The sequence below is a fragment of the Leptonotus elevatus genome, chromosome 2 (genome assembly GCF_054856555.1).
Source record: "Leptonotus elevatus isolate MCC_2025b chromosome 2, RoL_Lele_1.0, whole genome shotgun sequence".
NCBI classification, from domain to species: Eukaryota; Metazoa; Chordata; class Actinopteri; order Syngnathiformes; family Syngnathidae; genus Leptonotus; species Leptonotus elevatus.
Genome location: NC_141240.1, coordinates 18,740,849 through 18,760,613, shown reverse-complemented (window position 1 = coordinate 18,760,613; position 19,765 = coordinate 18,740,849). Strand labels below are relative to the sequence as shown.

Here is a 19,765-nt window from a genome sequence, read left to right as displayed (position 1 = left end):
CTCAATTCTTTATACAAACCAATAAGAAATAATAGCATGTTATTTTTATATCACAGGTAAAATAGTTGGCCAATGGCCATCCCACTTGGTTTGATTCCAGCAATCTCTTGAACTTTATTGCGATCCAAAGACAAGGTGCAAGATGAGGCACATATGTAAGCTTGCTGCTTCGTCCAAAAAGCGCATGGAATGATGGGTAATAAATAGCACGCTCACAAGAGCACATGGCGTAAACGGGTGCGTGCGGCCGGTAAATGACGCTACTGCTACCTTGTCTGTCGGTGGGATGGCCCGTGTGCACGTAGAGGGTCTGCTGACTCTGTCTGATGGCAGCAGTGAGGGGAAGGTCAGCCTGCATCACCCACTCCTGGTTGTTGCCGTTAACAACCGTCTCTGTTGGCATTGCCAGGGAGTGACGTTTAGGCACGTCCTTGGTAAGCGTGGCTAGTGACTGTTTGGCCTTGGGAGAGGTGAAGAAAGACAAATAATATTTAGGAGCATTCTATTTTTCACTGGAGCCCAAGATAGTTCATCTGTTTAAAAGTGCAGAAGAAATAAATATCATTACCCTTAAAAAAAAGATTGGCATACAGATGAATTGATTTGAACAAAATAACAATTGTCCAGCAGTTCCTTAACTTGATGTTTTTAATAGCCACACAGAACAGCAAAAACATGCACATGCGGCAAAGACTCTCCATAACGCCCCCCAAATCTTTAGAATAATATAAGCAAGTTAAGAGAATTATCTCTTTATTGGAAAAAATATTTTTTTTTGTCTGGAAAAAGAAACTCCAAATGTATTTACAATAATATGTTGAAGTTGCCCCTACTAGCCTAAACAGGGCATTCTGATTAATAATATTGTATTTGTAGAATCGATCTCAGGGAGCGACCATTTTGTCATTTGCCCTTGGCTGTAAATAATATAAATAATATAATACAAAATAATATATTATGGCTCAGTTTCAGAAAACAAGTGAGCTGTGGCCAGGAGAAAGAACTGTGTTGATTTACTGCGTTTGCTGGATGGCGTCACATTTACGTATTATAGTTGGGAAGTTTCTCCATAAATATCTGTAAATATAATGATTTACATTGTCTGTGCTATTTATACCATGATCATCATACTGGACTCTGGGAAAAGCACATCCGATATAAATTGTAAAAGAGAGGACTGTAGTTTTCCAGTGGTTTATGCTTTTCTATTGAAAACATCATTACACCGTCACTGGTACTTTAACAAGAATCACAATAACATGTTGGAGCCTTTGAATATTGATTGTGTCAACAGTTTTCTGTGTTAAACTCTGATATGTATGTCAGCTTTTAAATGATGCCTGAAATGTATTGTTTTCCCCCATACATAGCAGGAGGATGCAAATCAACACCCGTTCCACTTCATTACAACGGTCAAACAATCATCAATCACCAGGGCTGACATGCAAAACAAAACGGAATCACAATCCTTCATTAGTGGTCACAATACTGACATCCTCTTTCTGAATTACAGCTAAATCAAATTCTAATCAATCACAGGGGAATCTTGGGATAACTGCTGGTCAAATGACCGGGTTCAATTGGGGTGAGCTGGGGATTAGTCAAACACGCATCCACGACAACCATAAGGGGATCTTTCCAAGGATCGAGTGGGGGGTTAGGACAAGTTAAAGTCATAACTGAACAGGGCGGGGCTCCATCTTACCGCCATAACCCTCGGGGAGAAGTCCCTGTCCCCGAGCCGCTCAAACACCCGGAACTCCATTCTTTGATTGATACAGTTACTGATCTGAAGGGGGGTGGAGACATGAGGGAGGTCCATACTGAACATTCAAATTATTTCGTGATTAATTTATTATTTATGTGAAATGTTGTGGTGGTATGAAGTGATCTTTTCATCATGTTTGTTTATGAACAAGATAATACAAAAACTCCAAAAATGATTTTCAATGAAAAGAACAGGCATAATAATTGATTTGTGGGATTGGGGAGTTGTTGCCAAAAGCGGAATACTGTATTTTAATCAAGAATCAAATGAGCGCTGACCATTTGTCATGTCATCCTTCATGAACCAGGAAGTAGCCTGCTAACTAATAAAGTGATGTATAGAAACACAAACATGGCATACTGCACTATAGTGTTTATCATTCACAAATTGAAATTCAGTTCAGGATTGCCTGATTTTTTTAAATCTTCCATCTCACCATGGCCAGTTCAGCCTCCAGCTCCTTGATGCGGTTTTCCTTGAGGTCCAGCTGTGTGCGCAGCATTCCCGTGTGCTCGGTGGCTTCCTTGGTCTGCCGCCGCAGGTCCCACTTCTCTCTCTCCAGCATGTCTTTTTCTTTGGCGAGAGCCTTCACTGCATCCTCGCTCTCCTGGTGGACAACAAGAGCCCGAAGTTGAAGTTCCCTGGAAAATGCCCATATTGCTAACGGGTAGCAATCCATAGCTACTGTGCAAATATGCTGCCCAGGGAATGTAAGCAGTATAACAAGTTGATTAGTTGATATCCAATTTCACTTAATTGGTCTGAAATGCATGTCTTTACAACAAATGTATCTTTGTTCATCTACTGTGTGCATGGAAGTGACATATAGTGACAGGCAGAACAGTTAAATGCTCTTCCATTAGATCAGGGGTGTCCAAACTAGGGCTCAGGGGCCATATGTGGTCTGACATAATTTTTAAGCGGCCTGTTGCATATATTAAAAATGGCATCTGTTACGAATACATTTGCTTTATAAACTGCAGAACTTTTCTAAATATGCAAATTACCTATATACAATTAAACATGTAACAACATTTCTCTTCATAAGACTGTTGTGAATAAAGAAAAATGCCGAAATGGTTTCCTTCACTTTTGGCTCAGATTTAGGGTCCAAATTTTGAAAATATCACATGAATGATTCCCAAGTATGCTCAGTTTACGACACCTGATTTGGTTCTGAATGCTGAGATGGGATTCGGCCGCTGTTAAGTGCAGGGGCAGATGTTTTTTGGTAGGTTACAGGGTGTTGAGTTGACCACCCGAAAGTCTTGTAAAATTCTAATTTGCCTCATAGAAATCTGTTCAGGTAACAGTTTTTCAAAATACACTATTATTGCTTGATTGACTGATTTTGGTGTGCTTGATAATTGTATTATTATTATTTTTCTTTTTTTAAAGTTCAGTGGATTTTGCATCCTTTCATTTTTCTGTATGTGGCCCTCAGAGGAAAAAGTTTGGACACCCCTGCACTAGAAGGCAGAAAATACAATTCACCCGTGTATCCACCTGTTGCTATTCATACAGAATAATAGCAACATGTTAAACTAAAAAGTTTGCTCTAAGTAAGTACATTTGTGAGTAAATTGAAATGAGATCATATTTATTTCAGTGTGTGTGCTTTTGGTGACATTTTTGTTTGGTTATGTGCCATCCAATTTATTTATTTTTTAAAGTAAGATATGTGCTTAAAATATGACTGAATAAAGGCTGGGAAATGCAAGTTTAATGTAATCCCCATGGGTAAAAAACAAACAAACCCTTCTTAGTCTGAATTTGATATATTGTAGTGTAACTCCCCACATTTGCTCCAAAATTGGTCTAAACAAAATGAACAAAGAACCTCAGTTTGTCCACTCATTGGGCATCCTATCAATGTGCATGAAGAAAAAAAAGAAGAAGAAGATGTTTATGCATATTTTCTTGTACTTTTCTGTGCTGGTCGTAGTTGCGGATAAAATCCCGAAGCTGCTCCTCTCGGCTCTCCAGTGTGGAATAAAGTTGCTGCATCTGATTCACCAGGTCTGCCTTTTCCGCCTTAAGACGCTTACGGTCTGACTTCATGGCTGATAGAAAGGAAGGGGAGAAAGCCAATTGGTTAGCACAGGCCCATTAGTTTCACACGAGAAAACATTTGTTAGAGCACCTCTTCAACACCAGAAATTCCCAGGGCTAGTATTGGTCATTCTCACACACAATAACCCTGAATCATTGGGTGCAGTATTTACACAGTGCCTTTCCAGTTCTTTTTAGATACAGACTTTTAAGGAACTATGAGACTGTTATTGCTATCTCTGGTGGTGCTTCTGTTTGAATCTCTTCAAGATGGGGACCATTCACATACATGGTTGTTGCTATTTAGAGTTATTATGGTAAGACAAACTCTGAGTTTGTTTTTGAAGGATTGCTGTAAATGGCCAAATTGACCTGAAACGTTTCACTTCAAAATAAAATGGCAGATTCTGATGACCTTTTTTTGCCTTGAAGCTTTTGTAGCTCTACTCTTGATAGATATGTCGACCACTTTTTATGTTGCTAAGTGAAACAAGCTTCAGGGACTGAATTTTAAAAGACTCCAGCTGAGCAGTAACAAAGACATTATTTAACTTGATTTATTTTAAAATTTGTTCTTATCCACCTAGGGGCACATGGCTGAAAATTAATTTGAGCATAAGAAAGCGTTTAAAAAGACAATTAAATTAACCTAAAGTAATAGTAACAACACATTTCAAAAGGGCCTTTACACTGCTGTACATAATAATAATATATAATAATACAATGGATTCTACAGCTGAATTCCCCTGAAGCTGTAAGATTACAGTATATTTTATATTTTGAAAGAATAAAGCATTTCTAGTAATGAGTGCAATATAAATGGTTAAACTAGTCAGAAAATGGCATCCATTTTGAACTCTAATGTGGACACAGAATTGAAACTCTGATTAAACCCTCCACTTTAATCATTGTGCTTTATTTGACTACTGGGAGCTGTGCGGTATCTCACCAATTCGCACATTGCTGCAGGATGCGCAGGGTAGCAATTCCAATCTTCTAACACGGTTAATATTGATTCAACACTTCTTGCTGCTGATGCTTGTGTATGCATGTGTGTGTGTGTGTATCTATTTGCATGTATAGGATGCTTTCAAGCATTTATCGAAGTGAGGAAATAACATTTAAACTACATATGACGGCTGCATGCTTAGCACAGGCAGTCATCTCCACATTTTGACTTGGTGTCTCTACTTGAGTCTCGCTGTCATACTTTCCCTCTGTGGATGACGCATGATGATAAACAATGTTTCAACCTGTTTATTCACAGAGCCTTCAAATGTCTCAAAGACAACATTGACTAATTTTCTCCCTTTGTTGTCAGTGACGGAAATTGACACAATCTTTTTATTTTTCCAGACATTTGCCGGCAGCTTCCATTGCGCGCTTTTATTGTAAACACTCTGCACTTTGCACATCCATCTTTGTCTTCATCACTTGGCTATTGTTTGTGTACAAAAGCCCCGTGACTGCCGGGTGCTTTAAAGGATCACATCATTTTTCCTCTTGATGCACCTTTCTTTGTTTACCTCGTTTGTGCTCGGAGCCAGCTGTGTGTTTGTAAATGAACTTTTGAACAGCTCCACTTTCACAAGATGCATCTGGGGAGGCTGTTTAGGGAGCAGCAATATTGTACAAGGACAACGTCTGTCCGTTTCTAATGAGATAAAAACAGTGTGATTAATGTTTGGGAAGCTACTTGGAAAATAATGCAAACCTTTCTTGTTCTTTCTCTTTCGGTGTAACCCTATTCAGGGGTTACCGAGGCGACTCATCCTTTTCTATTCTCTCCCTGTTCTCTGCCTCTTCTGCTCTAACTCCAGTTATTTACGAGTCTTCTCACATCACATCTATAAATGTACTCTTTGGTTGTCCTCTGCTGCCTACCTGGCAGCTCTATTTTCCAGCTACTGATATATCCACTGTCGCTTGCTTTGCGCTTGGTCTGCACACTGAAGCTGAGCTCATTTGGGATCGTGTCCATTTTCGTCACTAGCAAAGAGAATCGTCACATCTTTAACGCTCTATCACACCGTTGAATGGCAATTGTAGTAGTATTAGTAGTAATACAAGACAGGAGTAATGGCAATATTATTGGAAATGAGTCATTTTAGAATGTAATCTCCTTTTCAATGTTCATTCCCTACAAAATAACCCAGTTCCCTTCCTCCATGTTTGCATGCGACATGTTTCTCAGACTAAGAAGCCCGTGAATGAAGACCAAAAATCTCCCGTATGGCTAGAGAGAAAAAGGAAACCTCGTTGCACCTGCCTCAGTGAACTCAAAGATGCTGTTGAGATGAGCCAACAACACTTTGGCTCTCTCATATCCTGCACCTGTGGCTGTTGGGCAACAGCCATCCGCCCGATGTCTAACAAGACAAGACGCCCACTGTGACTCGGTAAAAGGGACCATTGACGGTTTGTAGGGCTGCAACCTTTGCATGTTTAATGAATACAGATGACGAAGGTGAAATGATCATGCTGATGAACTGCGTTGGAAAGCAATAGTTGACAGCCATATTGACTCCCTCGCATACTACTTGGCTTTGTGATAACCAAGTTCCACATATAGTTTACACTAGTTGCAGTAGAAGGTGTTTCTGAACTACATTTAACACTAATGTAGCTGTTTATGTCAAATTCATGAACTCCATGGTAACTTTTGCACCTTTTCCAGGGAATACAAAAAGTATAGGTATGTTGCCTTGTCAGCAATAAGGGTACAAAAGTTGCACCTTTGAGGTTACCATGAAAGTACACAGTAAATGCTGTAGAGTAAATTCGACTCTATTTAGAGTGGGACCAAATAGACTCAGTTTTAGAGTAGGCTAATATTTACAATTGGAAGAGAGTAAAATAAAGAATTGGAAACAATACAAATAAAACTCACTCAAGGGTTGAGGAAAAAACCTACGACCCTCAGCTTGGGCCACACTACCACCTGAGCTATGCCCTTTCAACTGTTTGCTTATCTCCAAAAGGAGACCAAAATATTTTTGGTCCCTTGGAGTTAGGAAGATTTCAACTAACACGAGAAATATACAGCAGGACCTGCGTGGCTCAGGGAGAAGATCGCCTGTCTCCCAAACTGAAGGCCCTTGAGTGACTTATTTTTTATTATTATTTTCAATTCTTTATTTTATTCTCTTGCAAGTGTAAATATTACTCTAAAACTGAATCTATTTGGTCCCACTCTAAATAGAGTCAAATGTACTGTGTACACTCTTCTATGAAAGTATTGGAACATGGAAAACAATTCCTTTATATTTACTCTATACTATTTTAGTTAATTTTTTAAAAAGGTTTGACATCGCAATATGAATGTAAGACAAGATATTTCAGCTCACATTTCCAAGCAATTACATTTGGATCTGATTAACAACTCAGAGGATGGAAATAAAAGTAATCAAGCATGTGTGTTGATGCCCAGGTGTGTTCTCCTGCATGCACTGAATGTCTACACTCAGTTTCAGATTAAGTTTATTCCTAAAGTTAAAGGTATAACCAACATGACAACCATCGAGCTACTAGTGGGTAAAAACAAGTAATTATGATTGTCATCCAGCAGCAAGACAATAGCTCAAAACACCCTTTCAAAACTTTTTGGTGGGATGTGTAAGAGAGCTTGGATATGCTTCACTTCAGTGCAATAAAAATGTTGACCTGAACTGTCACAAAAGGTACCACTGCATGAATATATTTATTGCTCAAATGTCACATTATTTTAGGAAAACTGAACTTATCACAATCCCACTGACATTCACATGCTTAATCAGGATTCACCTGATCTAAATCCATTTTCTGGGTTTACGATAACTATCACCAGATAGGGCATGACGTGAGTGGCACAAGTGAGATATAAAGACGGAGGTATGTTTTTACAACAAGTGTGGCGAGTTAATGCAACATAACTGCCATAGTTCTGTTCCCGAATCTCCTTCCAAAGTGACCTATAGTTCCCACTGCCAAAACTGTTTAATGGAAGCATCCGTTACGGCAATGTGTTTGTGTGCTGGTGGCTCTCATGGTATTTTGCTTTTGAACAGCTTAGACTGCCCACACAGGAAGGGATACAGCACTGTATATCATTGGCTGCCAAACAGGAAATATGGACACTTCAGAGAGTTGATAAAAGGCTAAGCTCAACATTTTCCTGTTGACACAACAGCTCCAACCTTGCAAGACTCATCTTAAGTGATTTTTGGATGATCAAAATGCCTTCTTTGAAGAGGTTGTTGTGAGTGTAGTCTTCAACAGTAAAAATGTGGAATCTTGGCATCCGTGTATACCATTACCAGTTGCTTAATAAATGAAGATGTATAATTATACCACACAACAATGAACCACTCGAAATCCTCTACTGCTTAGGATACTGTAAAATATGTCAGTGAAACAGTCAACTGTCCTTTGAAGGGCACTGAATCTAAATCAAATCAGATAAAGTGTTGTAAATTGTAAGTACCACAAATTTGAACATGATGGATTGTGACCTGTGTTGTGCAATTATCAGTGCGAGTTTGCTGATTAACACTGAAAAGCTACAGTACTTGAAATAAATGCTAAAGCAATCAGACATTCATCTTAGTTAAAAAAAAGAAAAGAAAAAGTCATATGCACCCATAGACCCCCAGCTACACAATCTGACGGTGACCCTTGTGCTGCTGCTTAGAGCTCCAATTAAAACGAGATCAATTAGGAGACACATTTCAATGTACGAGTTGTGCTTTGATGGCGCCTCATTAAAACAATGAAAAGCAAAAACCATCATTACCTACCATGTTTAGATCTGCAGGCACCACTGAGGAAAGACACATTGCCTAATGTCACTAATATCTTAACTCCAGAAGCACATTGTTAGTGCTATATTTAGGTTATGTGTTCTGTTGAGTTTTGGAAGTTATCAGTGTTCATGTTGTATAATCTAATATTGAGGGTGTGTTTTGTGTCGTCAGAACAAACCGGCAGAAACGTGTTTCTATGTCGATGTGTTGGCCATGTTTTTGCAGCAAAGATGGAAACAGATGATAAACAGGCTTTGCTTGAGAAAAAGCCAAGGCAGCTTTCAACCAATGTACAATCCCATTTCTGGGTGAACGCTGAAATAGTTTTGGGGGGGGGGGATACATGGCACAAAACCAACTTTCTTCTAAATTCTCAAATTTTTGACTGATATTTCATAGCAGTTCTGTTGGTCGAATAAAGCTATGCCCTCACCCAAAACTTACACACGTTAATCAGCATTGCCTTTTTGAACTGACCTCCAACCAACAGCCTAACTGACAATTTCCTGTTGTCCTCTTTCACACACTGTCTTATTGGTAGAGCAGAACCCCCCCTACGTGACATTTCCGGACTTTATAAGCCAACACAAATCCCCCTTTTGAAGCTTTCATTTACAGCTGATTACTGTCACAATACAGCGGGGTTGGTTTTTCAGTCTGCCTTGATACATTCCTTCCCAGTGCAAATATTTGGTATGATACAAAGTCCTAATAAAGAGTTCCAAAGGACATCCCAGTAATTTATAGGTCATTTTCACATACTAGTAGTTGCAGCATTGTCATCATCATTACATCAACCATACTAATATATTTTTAAGTTTGAGGAACATTTGAAAGCATTGCACATGTGCCTCAATGAACTGCAGCAGCATCTCACAGGCCAACATGCTGACCAGTGGTCCATAATACAACCGATATGCAGCAGTTAACACATCTCGTTATCATTATGGTGACATGAAAATAATGCCCTGCTTTCAGGTCTGGCCATAAAAAATAAATAGAGAACCCGCAGGCATTAATTCATTCTCTTTTAAGTGTTGAGCTTTAATGTCGTATGTACTGGAACAAACCTCATCAACATTCAGTGACTGTTTTGATGGGCACTATAATCACAATAATAAGCATGTAATGTTGTTGTGAAGTATATATATTTATAGATATATTAGGGGTGTGCCCAAAAAATCGATTCTCATAAGAATCGTAATTCTCATTTCATCTCATCTCATTCAGAATCGATTTTAAATGTCCTCAAATTGATTTTTTTTCTCTCCAATTATTTTATATGATCTTGCCCTTGTTTGTGTGTGCCTTTATTGGGAGCACTGTTCATGTTGTACACAATTTGGCCACTTAGGGGCAGTGTGGTTTCACGTGTTCTGATACACTGTCAAGTTGTGACCACATAGAAGCAAAAAGTCATGATCAAGTTATTCCAAAAAAGTTGTTGTTTTTTTGCAGTGTAGGAAGACCATATGTCAATCACTAATGTAAAGATGCTTCTCTGTATACATTCCTGAAGCGTTTTGTATGAATAGTCGTTCTTTTGAGTGATAAAAGTGTCAGGAGTAGCGCGCTAATTAGCATTAGCGAGTCAGACTTGAGTATATCATGACAATTCTTTGCATATCTATAAATTGAAGCAGAAATCATTGTCGATCAAGTCATTCTGAATCAAATATCTCAGACTCAAAAATCTGAATCAAATCGAATCGTGAGACAGCGAAAGTTTCCCAGCCCTAATATATATATTTGACAGTGTATATTCAACCATCAAGGAATGAGATTACAGCAGATCATAAAGGTGACTTTGTTTTGCTTTAAAGAGCACACACAGCTATTTGTTGTCATGCCGAAGTTCTGACCTTGCAAAGCCTCCTTGGCTCGGTCCAGCTCCTGCTCCTTTTGGGCCAGCTGCACACGGAGCTCGGTGGCAGAAAGCACGTCGGCCGAACATCCTCCTTGGCTCTCCTCCAGGTCCTTACTCAACATATCCTTCATCTGGCGCAGCAGGTGCACCTCTTCCTGCAGTTGGGCCACCTCCTCACGAAGTAGAACTACAACAACACGTACAGGAAGGTGGAGCGTCAAGAGGCTGCAATGGGTTTTTTGTAAAGATTTGAGAGGTATGTTCCTCTTATATTACACCACAACTGTATGCAGTAAATCACAAAACAAAAAATAAGAGAGCACAAGAATGCAAAGTAAAATAAAGGTTGTGAAATTAACACCAGACTACCATTTATCAAACCATTACTGGTGGGGATAAACCAATACGAAGACCGACGATATCCGATAGCTTCACTGTCCAAATACACTGTAATGGATATTCGCATGAGTGTGATGTGAGCTCTCCAGATAAGGCAGGCTAAAGTTGCAGTGAGTTGGAAATAGTGGACAGCCACCTATTATTCCACATGGCCTCCAGGCTGGCAAAGACACATGCACTGAAAATGCGGATTACAAATGACATTCTGAGTGGGAGCCCGCTGATGTCTGCATCCCCCTGCAGGTGTACACAAGCCTGTGCAGCATCCAACCTGCTGCAGATGCCAACTTCATTCTGGCTCACAATTCCAAGAGTATGGAAATATTTTGTATTTTTTTCTGTAGGGCCCCTAACATGCACCATAGATGCAAAATTTGAAAAGGAAAAAAAAACAACTTATGACAGCAATCTCAATGTCACCTCTGGTAACACTGCCAACATTAACATAATAGAGTATAAAAAGCAGTGTGGGTATATTTGAGGAACTTTTGTAAGCGACAAATGGCCCAAATGGAGGCTAATGGCATCTGATTTTTGTCTGCGCATGGACCAGCAAACACATATGCACACTCGCTGTCATCCATCTCCGCCTCCATTCCATCTGACTGTCCTAAACAGGCTCAGGCCCATTGTGATTATGGCTCACTGAAACAGTAAATTGAACCTCCATCTTTGGCCATTCATGTAAATCTGCACACTTGCACAATAGCCAGAACGCAGACCTGCACTTGGTATCAGTGAATTATGCGTGTGATTGCTGTCGTTTCCTACTTGTATGGTTTAGCTAAAATAGATTGAACTGACCCCTTAAATAATACGACAGCCTTTGTGGGACTGTTTTGCAGCGGCAGGAAATGCACAAAGTGATTTTAAAATATCAGTGCATCTCTTGGGATACACAATCTGTCATCCTCTTGTCTCACATCAAAAATGTGAGGAGACTATGGAGCATTTTTGTAAACATAAAAGCGACTCCTTTTTATAAAGCTTGCGTCTTGCAATTCATTTTGAAATTTGTGTCTTTCTGACTTGATCAGAATGAGATTTTTCACCATTCCTTACTTAAATAGTTGCTGCAGAAGTCAACGGTAAGTTTAATTGCGGAAAGTATCCAGCATCTATCAGGGGCAAGGCATTTTTGAAGGCATGTGATTAATAGGTTTTTGTGCTCACTCTTAGATGTCAAAAGATGCAGTTGAATTCCTGTCTCATAGGAAAGTAGTACATTGATGCCAAGAAACTATGTTGAACAAACACATTTCAAAAAGCTTAGTAAATTGGAGAGAAGCTAAATTAAGCATTGCTTGTTAGGGGAAGCAGCAGGACAAATACAGTAACTAACTGATTATAACCAAACCTCATTTTAGGAGCACTGATGGCTACAACGACTGCTACTTTCCTATTAAAACAGCATGGGTGTTTTAATGACACCTGCACAATGCCTGCCTTGTTTGCCCCTAACAGATAAATTTGCTTTTCAACAATACATCAATCACCCTTTTTCCTCCCATTTTCACCAAAAAAGAAATTGGAAAGCAAAGCAAAAAAAAATAAAAAAAATCATCCAACAGTTTGTCACACAGGCCAGTGGCCATGAGGCCTATGAAATTGGACTTTGCTGATTTGAGATTGGAGGCCAAAAGCTGATAGTGAATGACACGGTGCGGATGTGTGTGCTTCTGATCTGTGCTGGTGGCACTGCAGTAACTCCACATCGTCTGTACAGAAAGCGTGAACACATTAACTGCCATGACATGATGGAGCAGCGGCACTAACATGAAACCTCCAGAGATGACTTGAATGTAGTTTGGACTCATTATGTTTGTGTAGCCTTAATTAGAACAATGTGCTACTGTGCACATTGTTATGATGATGACTACAGTTACATGGCAACAAACTCACCACAACAAGCTAGTGCCTTCATACAGGGCATGCAGTATTTAATAGCCACGCACTGATGACAATACGCAGCAAAGATTAATGCTGTAACACCGTATCCTCAGGAAAAAAAAAGAAGAGTGGAATTGCTTCGGACTGCCTGAAAAAAAATATTGATTTTACAGCTAGTTTGATTTAGACTCGTCCACTGTTTTTGGCACAAGAAAAGCAAAAAAGAACAATGAAGTGACCCTTGCATAATCCCGTTGGGCACCAGTGACATCACATTTTTGTAGGTTTATTTGGAACCTGTCCGTCAATATTAACTGAAAAAGGAAAAAGCAATTAAAGTATCACTTTGGCGCCATCTGGTAGAATCTTGGTGTTGTTGTTAGGTTTAATTCACTGATAGTGTTTATTTGCCTGCGTGGGAGATGGCCTTTTTTGGAGCGGTCCTAAAATGCACCTCGTGTGCCGTCAAAAGTGAAAGTAAAAGTATGTTGCTAGTTTATTTGACCGTTACAATTTGCTTGTGTTCCCCTCACATGTATGATTGTGTTTAAATGCCAGAAGGTTACAATACAATTTGTGCAAAGTACTAGTTATGTATGTATGTGTTGCATTATTTAGGTTGATATGCTAGCTAATTATATTAATGACCCATTTGTGAAGCTAGTTAAGTAATCCAACTACTTAATACAGTCATACATGTGTTGATAGTTCCATAGAAACATGGCATTGATGCTTTATGATCCTGTGTTTTAGGTGCATAACTGCCATCTTGTAGGCACAATTAGACTCCTTTTTCTAGGGTGGTCCATAATCTTAGTAGGGCTCATCTCATTTCCCCTGCGATTAGTGGGGGTTCACTGTATCTGAATTTCTTGAATGCACCAGTGTAGTACCAATGTGTGCATTCTCAAAGCTACAATGGAGCCCATCAACACTTATCAGCCATGACAACTTCTATCCAGAGCCGATTTCAAAGGCTTCCTCAGGGGAATATATGAAATGGTGATATATCACTGTATGGGTGGGAGGGAAGAAAAAGAACACCGGCAATGATGTTTTTCCCGACATCCAGTGATGTTCCATCTGTTGTGTTGCACTTGGGAGGAATAATCTTCTCACTAATGCCAAGCGTGCCCTTCAGAAGAAACAATAAAGCGCTTGCAATGGAAATAGTTTGGCAACCTCTGATTGACAAGGACTAGGGCAAAAGACAAACAACAACATCTTTGTGTATATAAATGCAACCATTTAACACCAAAGTTGAGTTGATTATCACTGAGACAATATGAATATGAAGAAATAAAATAATGGTGTGATTTTGTTTGATTGAAGGCCAGTCTTCTCAACAACAGCCTATCACAGCCTTACTGAAAATAATCTTAGGTGCTCAGCCCTATATGCGACGAATAATGGCATGCAAGAGTAATGCACATCAAAAAAAATAAATGTTTTTGTGTGTGTGTGTGGCATTGTGTAATGGGGCATGGCATGTCTGTAAAATATGCACATATTTGTAAATAACGAGAGCAGAGGACACTGCGGTAAGATTGCACATGGGACAGTCTAAAACTTTAAAGTGTAGAAAATAGCTCATGTAGCATAATATGTCAGACAACCGCAATCACTCATCAACCTCTAAAAATATGACGATTTGACCATATTTTGTATTTTATAGACAAAGCGTTTCATTTTCAAAAGCCTCCATAGTGAGCATCTCTATGGAGAGGAAAAAGATTTATCCATAAAACTCGGTAATATTGGGTCATCTTCTATTATTGAGGAGATTGAAGCACGCATTAGTAGAGATGTCAACAAAGATGTTGGTGACGATTGATCACAGCTTTAGAACATTACAACACGTTTTCGGACATTATGCGCTTAGACCAGGGGGGTCTGTAACCTGCGGCTCTGAAACCACATGTGGCTCTTTAGTCCAACTCCTGTGGATCTTGAAACAAACAGTTTTTTTTGTTTTGTTTTTACACATTTATTTTTATTTTTTAGATAAAATATTCTTTAAGTGAATTAATGATTTTGATTAAAAAAAAAAGTATTCAAAAATGTCAGAGTTCAAGTAAGTTGTCAGAAAAAGAGATGAAAGGTAGATGAAAATGTTTGAAAAATAAAATAAATAAAATATCCAAAAAGGGAGAAGAAAAGCCAAAAATTACTAAAATGTCCTTGAAATTGTCAGAAATGTCAGAGAATTGAATAAACAAGGCAGAAAAGAAAAGAAAAAGAAAAAATAACCATAAAATGCAAAAAAAAGAAAAAGAAAAAAAATCCAGAACATCACCATAAAAGGTCCACAAAATTGATAACAAAAAAGGCATAAAAAATGGCCATAAAATGTACAAAACAGGAAGAAGAGACTATAACGATACATGTGTCCATAAAATTGACCCCCCCCCCCAAAAAAAAAAAAAGTCAGAAATTTGACAGAAAGGAAGAAAAGCCTAAAAATGCAGAAGTATGAAAAATTACAAAGAAAAAAAAATCAAAAAGGGAAGAGGAAAGGTAGAAGTACACATTGGATGCTGCTGTCATATTTTTGTGTGGTGGTGCAGCTCTAATTAGGGCCCTCTTAGATTAACACTAACACACAGTTTACTTCATCACCGTCTGAAAAATGTTTTGCGGCTCCACTCACATTGTTGCTTATTTATTTGGTCTAAAATGGCTCTTTTGGCGGGAAAGGTTGCTGACACCTGGTTTGACTGTTCCTGGCACAATCACAGTATGACAATTGAGGAGGCACATTACATTGGGGCATTTGTACTGTAAATGTTGTTTATGGTAATACTTTCCAATGCATTTTGCAAAAGGCGCCATTCAATGCTATTGACTGGGAGCAGCAGTGCTGCGCTAAAGCATCAAATACTGTATATATAGCAAAGTAAGTCTGAGGTCTGGAGACGAGTCAAGGTTGCGCCAAGGATGCGCTTTTACATTCAGTCACTCTCTGGACTGAAAATGTACAACAACCGTGGCAGAGAAAATGCAACTAAGAAAACACTTCATCATGCAAACTCCATTGATGCGATGAGTAGCGACGGTGTTGTTCAAGAGACGCTAATCCAACAATCTCACAGGGAAGCAATTTAGCAAGCAGCCAGGCTAATGAATCATCTTTGACATCGAGTCAATCTCTTTGTTATGAAGCAAAGGAATTTCTTGGATTTAGTTGCCATCAATCAATATATATTCATACATTCAATATGAATTTTATTTTTTCATATGAACTCAATGCCCTCGGAGATGCAGATGGATTTATATGGTTTGTGTGCATCTCATGTTTTACTGAACTGATTTAATAGCATACACTCAATTATTGCAGTGACTTAAAAGTCTCTAAGCATGAATGTTGCCTCAGTATTTTAGACCACTAAATTAGGACATCTGACGGCAGCAAGATCAAAAATCAGGTACATTGCAAGACAATGTACCATTAGAAATACTTCAAATCCAAATCATGACACATTGTGGTGAAATGCAGTACAGTGCTTGGTGGAAGACGAGCTATTCAACCTCCAGTTAGTTTGCATTTCAAAACAAGTGACATATAGCGTGTGGTGACACGCACTCTTTTCCCGAGTTGAGGCTGGTGCTTTTGTGGACGGGAGACTTAGGAGGGCCCAAAACAAAACATCAACTGCAGGTTTTGAGACTCTGAACTGAGGCCTGGAGGTTAGGTAGGTGTCAGTCTTGTGTGACATTTTGCACGACGGCATTTTAATTTTGGAAGTCTTGTGTGAGGCCTATTTGTACCAATTGCAGAACTTCAGAAGCATTCAAACATGTGAGCTTCTACTTTAATTCTGTATCAATTTTCGGTTGGAAACAGCAGAGATTGTAGAGGAAAAGAACAGAATGTTAAAATAATCTATGAGTACAGCTGCCTGAATTTTGACCTCTATAAAAACTATAAAGTGGATTTGTATACGACATTTACACCAAAAACTGCAAGGCGCTGATAGCAAATTCATCAGTGGCTCATGACGATAGCAGGTGTGAGTGATGAAGGCGGCTTTCACAGATCGACTGCGGGTGCTTGGTGCAGGATTAGCGAGTCAATTCTCATGAGCCGAACAATCTCCCTGTGTCGCTGGAGGGAATGAAAGGGTCACAGTTGATGAAAATGAGAAAAGATGGAAGAAAAAAAACAACTTGCCTCAGGGCACTTAATTACAGAAATCAAACTGTAATATTTGGTATCCGCTGGAGATGATAGTGAAAAAAACAGAAAGGTATTGAATTAGAAATGAAATGCTATTTATATATGGGATGTGGGAGGGGGGCGGGGGCGGGGGGTATCTAGTATCTATGGTCTGCACCTGTTTTTAAGCATGTTTGACACTTCCTAACCAGATGTAAGACAAAAATGTCACTTTAAATATGGACAAAATATGTGCATACATGCAAAAAAAATTCTTAATATATATATATTTTTTAGAATACATTTCTCAATGCATGTATGAAAGATCCACTATCCTAAACCAACAACAAAGGGTTTTTTTTGTGGTTTTTTTATCCAGTGCAAAATGGCTCTCCAGCATAAGAATTAACATTCAAGGTAGGCACAACACTACTGAACAGAAAACCAACTTTGTGCATTTTTTCCCACAAAAATCAATTCACTCAAAAGTTGTTTCAAGTTTATTGATGTACTATGTTTGTCCTGCATATAATTTCAAATCCGCCCCAAAAATTATTCGGCCTACTCACATTGTAGTATTGGGCAGTATAAGCCACGCCTGCCATCTAGTGGTGAATGGTGAAGCCACGCCTGCCATCTAGTGGTGAATGGTGATATTACAAATTCGAATTACAGTCAACCCCTTCATATTTGCAGTCTGGAACCCGTGTATTCGCAGATTTAAGAAAAAATATGATGAATTCATGTATCGAGTTAATTGTTGGAGTACTGTATACTGTATTACTGAAATAAAACATCTACTTATTATCAACGTTCACTGTTGAACATAAATACTGTATAACTACTTAGTAGGAAATCTACATCAGAAGTGGGGTTATTTTAAATATAATTTGAAAATCACAGTTCTGTACTACATACAGCACAACTCTAATATGATGTAAGACACACACAAAAATCACATGGTATATTATTAGTCCTAGTGTAAACCTCCATGCTTCAGCAGTTGAATATAAATATGTCAATGTATTATAAATAATAATAAAAAAAACAAAAAGGAGTAGCACTTCACTCTTTTATTTTTATTTTTTATATGAACGTCATTAAAAGAGCAGTTAATTTTTTAGCTTTTGCTACCCCCCTCTCTCATAAATGAATTGAGCAGAATACAATGTTTCACATCAAAGGCCTCTAACAATGTTGATCAGGACATGACTGGCTCCCCTCTCATCAGTCACTCGGCAGATCAAGAGGTCTAACATCTCACCATCTGACGTCCGCGTGCCTTGAAGCGAGACTATTTCATGCTTCAAGTCCTTGCAGCAATGACGACTGAACTTGAGAGAGTGGGGTTAAATTGACACTCGACTTGACTGTGAGCAGACAAGTGATCAGAGGAAAAGATAGGCTGTAATCTTCACATTCCACAACAATCTCTGTTTGCCTCGTGGCGGCTGATGCTATCATTTATAATGTCTACAACTTGCATTGCTGGAGGTAGATAACATGAAAACAGGGTTGGAAATCTATTTGGAATTTGGAGGATCTAAAGAAACAGGAAGAATAAATTGCTGTTTTTTTGCAGGTGTATCTTGTTCATGCTGTGTCAGGCCTCAATTTACCTCGAGTTGTACATGGGACAGGCATGATGAATGGATCGATTTATGTTTGACCATGAAGACTTTGGTCGAGCAAGTGCAATTTAGTTATGTACGTTCGTCACAACAAGGTTTGGCCACTTTTTCGCAACATGTTCAAACTATTACAGCATCAAAGGCGTACTTACTGTTCGGCAGATTTCCAGGGACGTCTCAGAAAAACAGATGAATGAAGATTTCGCCAATTTAAAATGTGCTTATAAAATCATTAAACGCTACAAAAGTTATCAACAGTTTTCACAGTGACAAATGTGTGACCGCAGTCAGGATGTAGTGGAGAAGAATTACAGTATTAAAGCGGTCAAAATGGTAAACAATATTCAATGTTGATCAATCACGGCAAAAGCATTGAGATGAGTCACTTGCTTGAAAATCCTCAAGCAGGATTTTACAGACTAGATAGCTCAGAACATGGGAGAATGTTCTAATTTTAAGTTGATGATTAAATATGACAAATCTTTAGTGATAAATATGTCCTATACAGGAATCTTTGAGAACGGTTTATTTAACTATAGTAACTTAAGAATGCCAGATGACTGTAACAGATTTTAAAGGGATTAGATCATGGAATTTAAACTAGTTAACTATAGGCATATAATGATTATATAATGTATTACCCTTGACACCATGGCGATATAATTTTTTTTATGAAATATTTGATATTTTGCTGGCTATTTTTCGAATGCGGAAGATTCAGTAAAACCCCGCCTCTCCACGTGTGCCAAGGAGCGCTGTGCGGCCACCCAAGACCGGCCAGCCATGTAGTACAACCGTTGTCTTCTTTACATGTGGAAATTGAATGGATGTTCAATTCTTCAATAAACATTTGAGACAAAATGGCTCCTTGCCGCAATAAATCGTAGTGGTGGAGGAGGGGAGAAGAGGGAAAAAAGAAAGAAAAAAAAGAGACCTGCAGCTCACAGGGTAAGCACGCTAACCACTACACCATTCCTTCAATTATGTTCTATAGCACAAAAAGTTTAACTTGTTTACACAGCCAGAACCCTTTCTGGGATTTTATTGTCATTGCACTTTGGCATTGCAAATGTGAAGTTAAATTTATTGCTTTGAATTCATTTGGACAGAATGTTTACTGATAAAGGCTACTTTTGTCACTATCCAATGGAGGTCTCAGAGAAAGTGGGCGTGTGTTTAGTCCTCAGAGGTGGTGCGGGGGTGGATCAGCTCCTAATGACG

At 38.8% G+C, this 19,765-nt stretch overlaps 1 protein-coding gene across 4 annotated transcripts in view; it reads right to left on the bottom strand.

The window, feature by feature from the left end:
• kazna (kazrin, periplakin interacting protein a) overlaps positions 1-19,765 on the bottom strand; it is a 134,948-nt gene that overhangs the window by 14,357 nt on the left and 100,826 nt on the right. For 3 of the 4 annotated variants that reach the window (XM_086068661.1, XM_086068662.1, XM_086068664.1), the window contains 5 exons: positions 10,464-10,655; positions 3,695-3,831; positions 2,205-2,375; positions 1,706-1,789; positions 271-460 (listed from right to left, as the gene is read on the bottom strand). In XM_086068661.1, coding sequence (XP_085924787.1) covers positions 271-460; positions 1,706-1,789; positions 2,205-2,375; positions 3,695-3,831; positions 10,464-10,655 — 774 coding nt within the window. The remainder of the gene's footprint in view (positions 1-270; positions 461-1,705; positions 1,790-2,204; positions 2,376-3,694; positions 3,832-10,463; positions 10,656-19,765) is intronic. The other variant, XM_086068663.1, reaches the window with a different exon arrangement.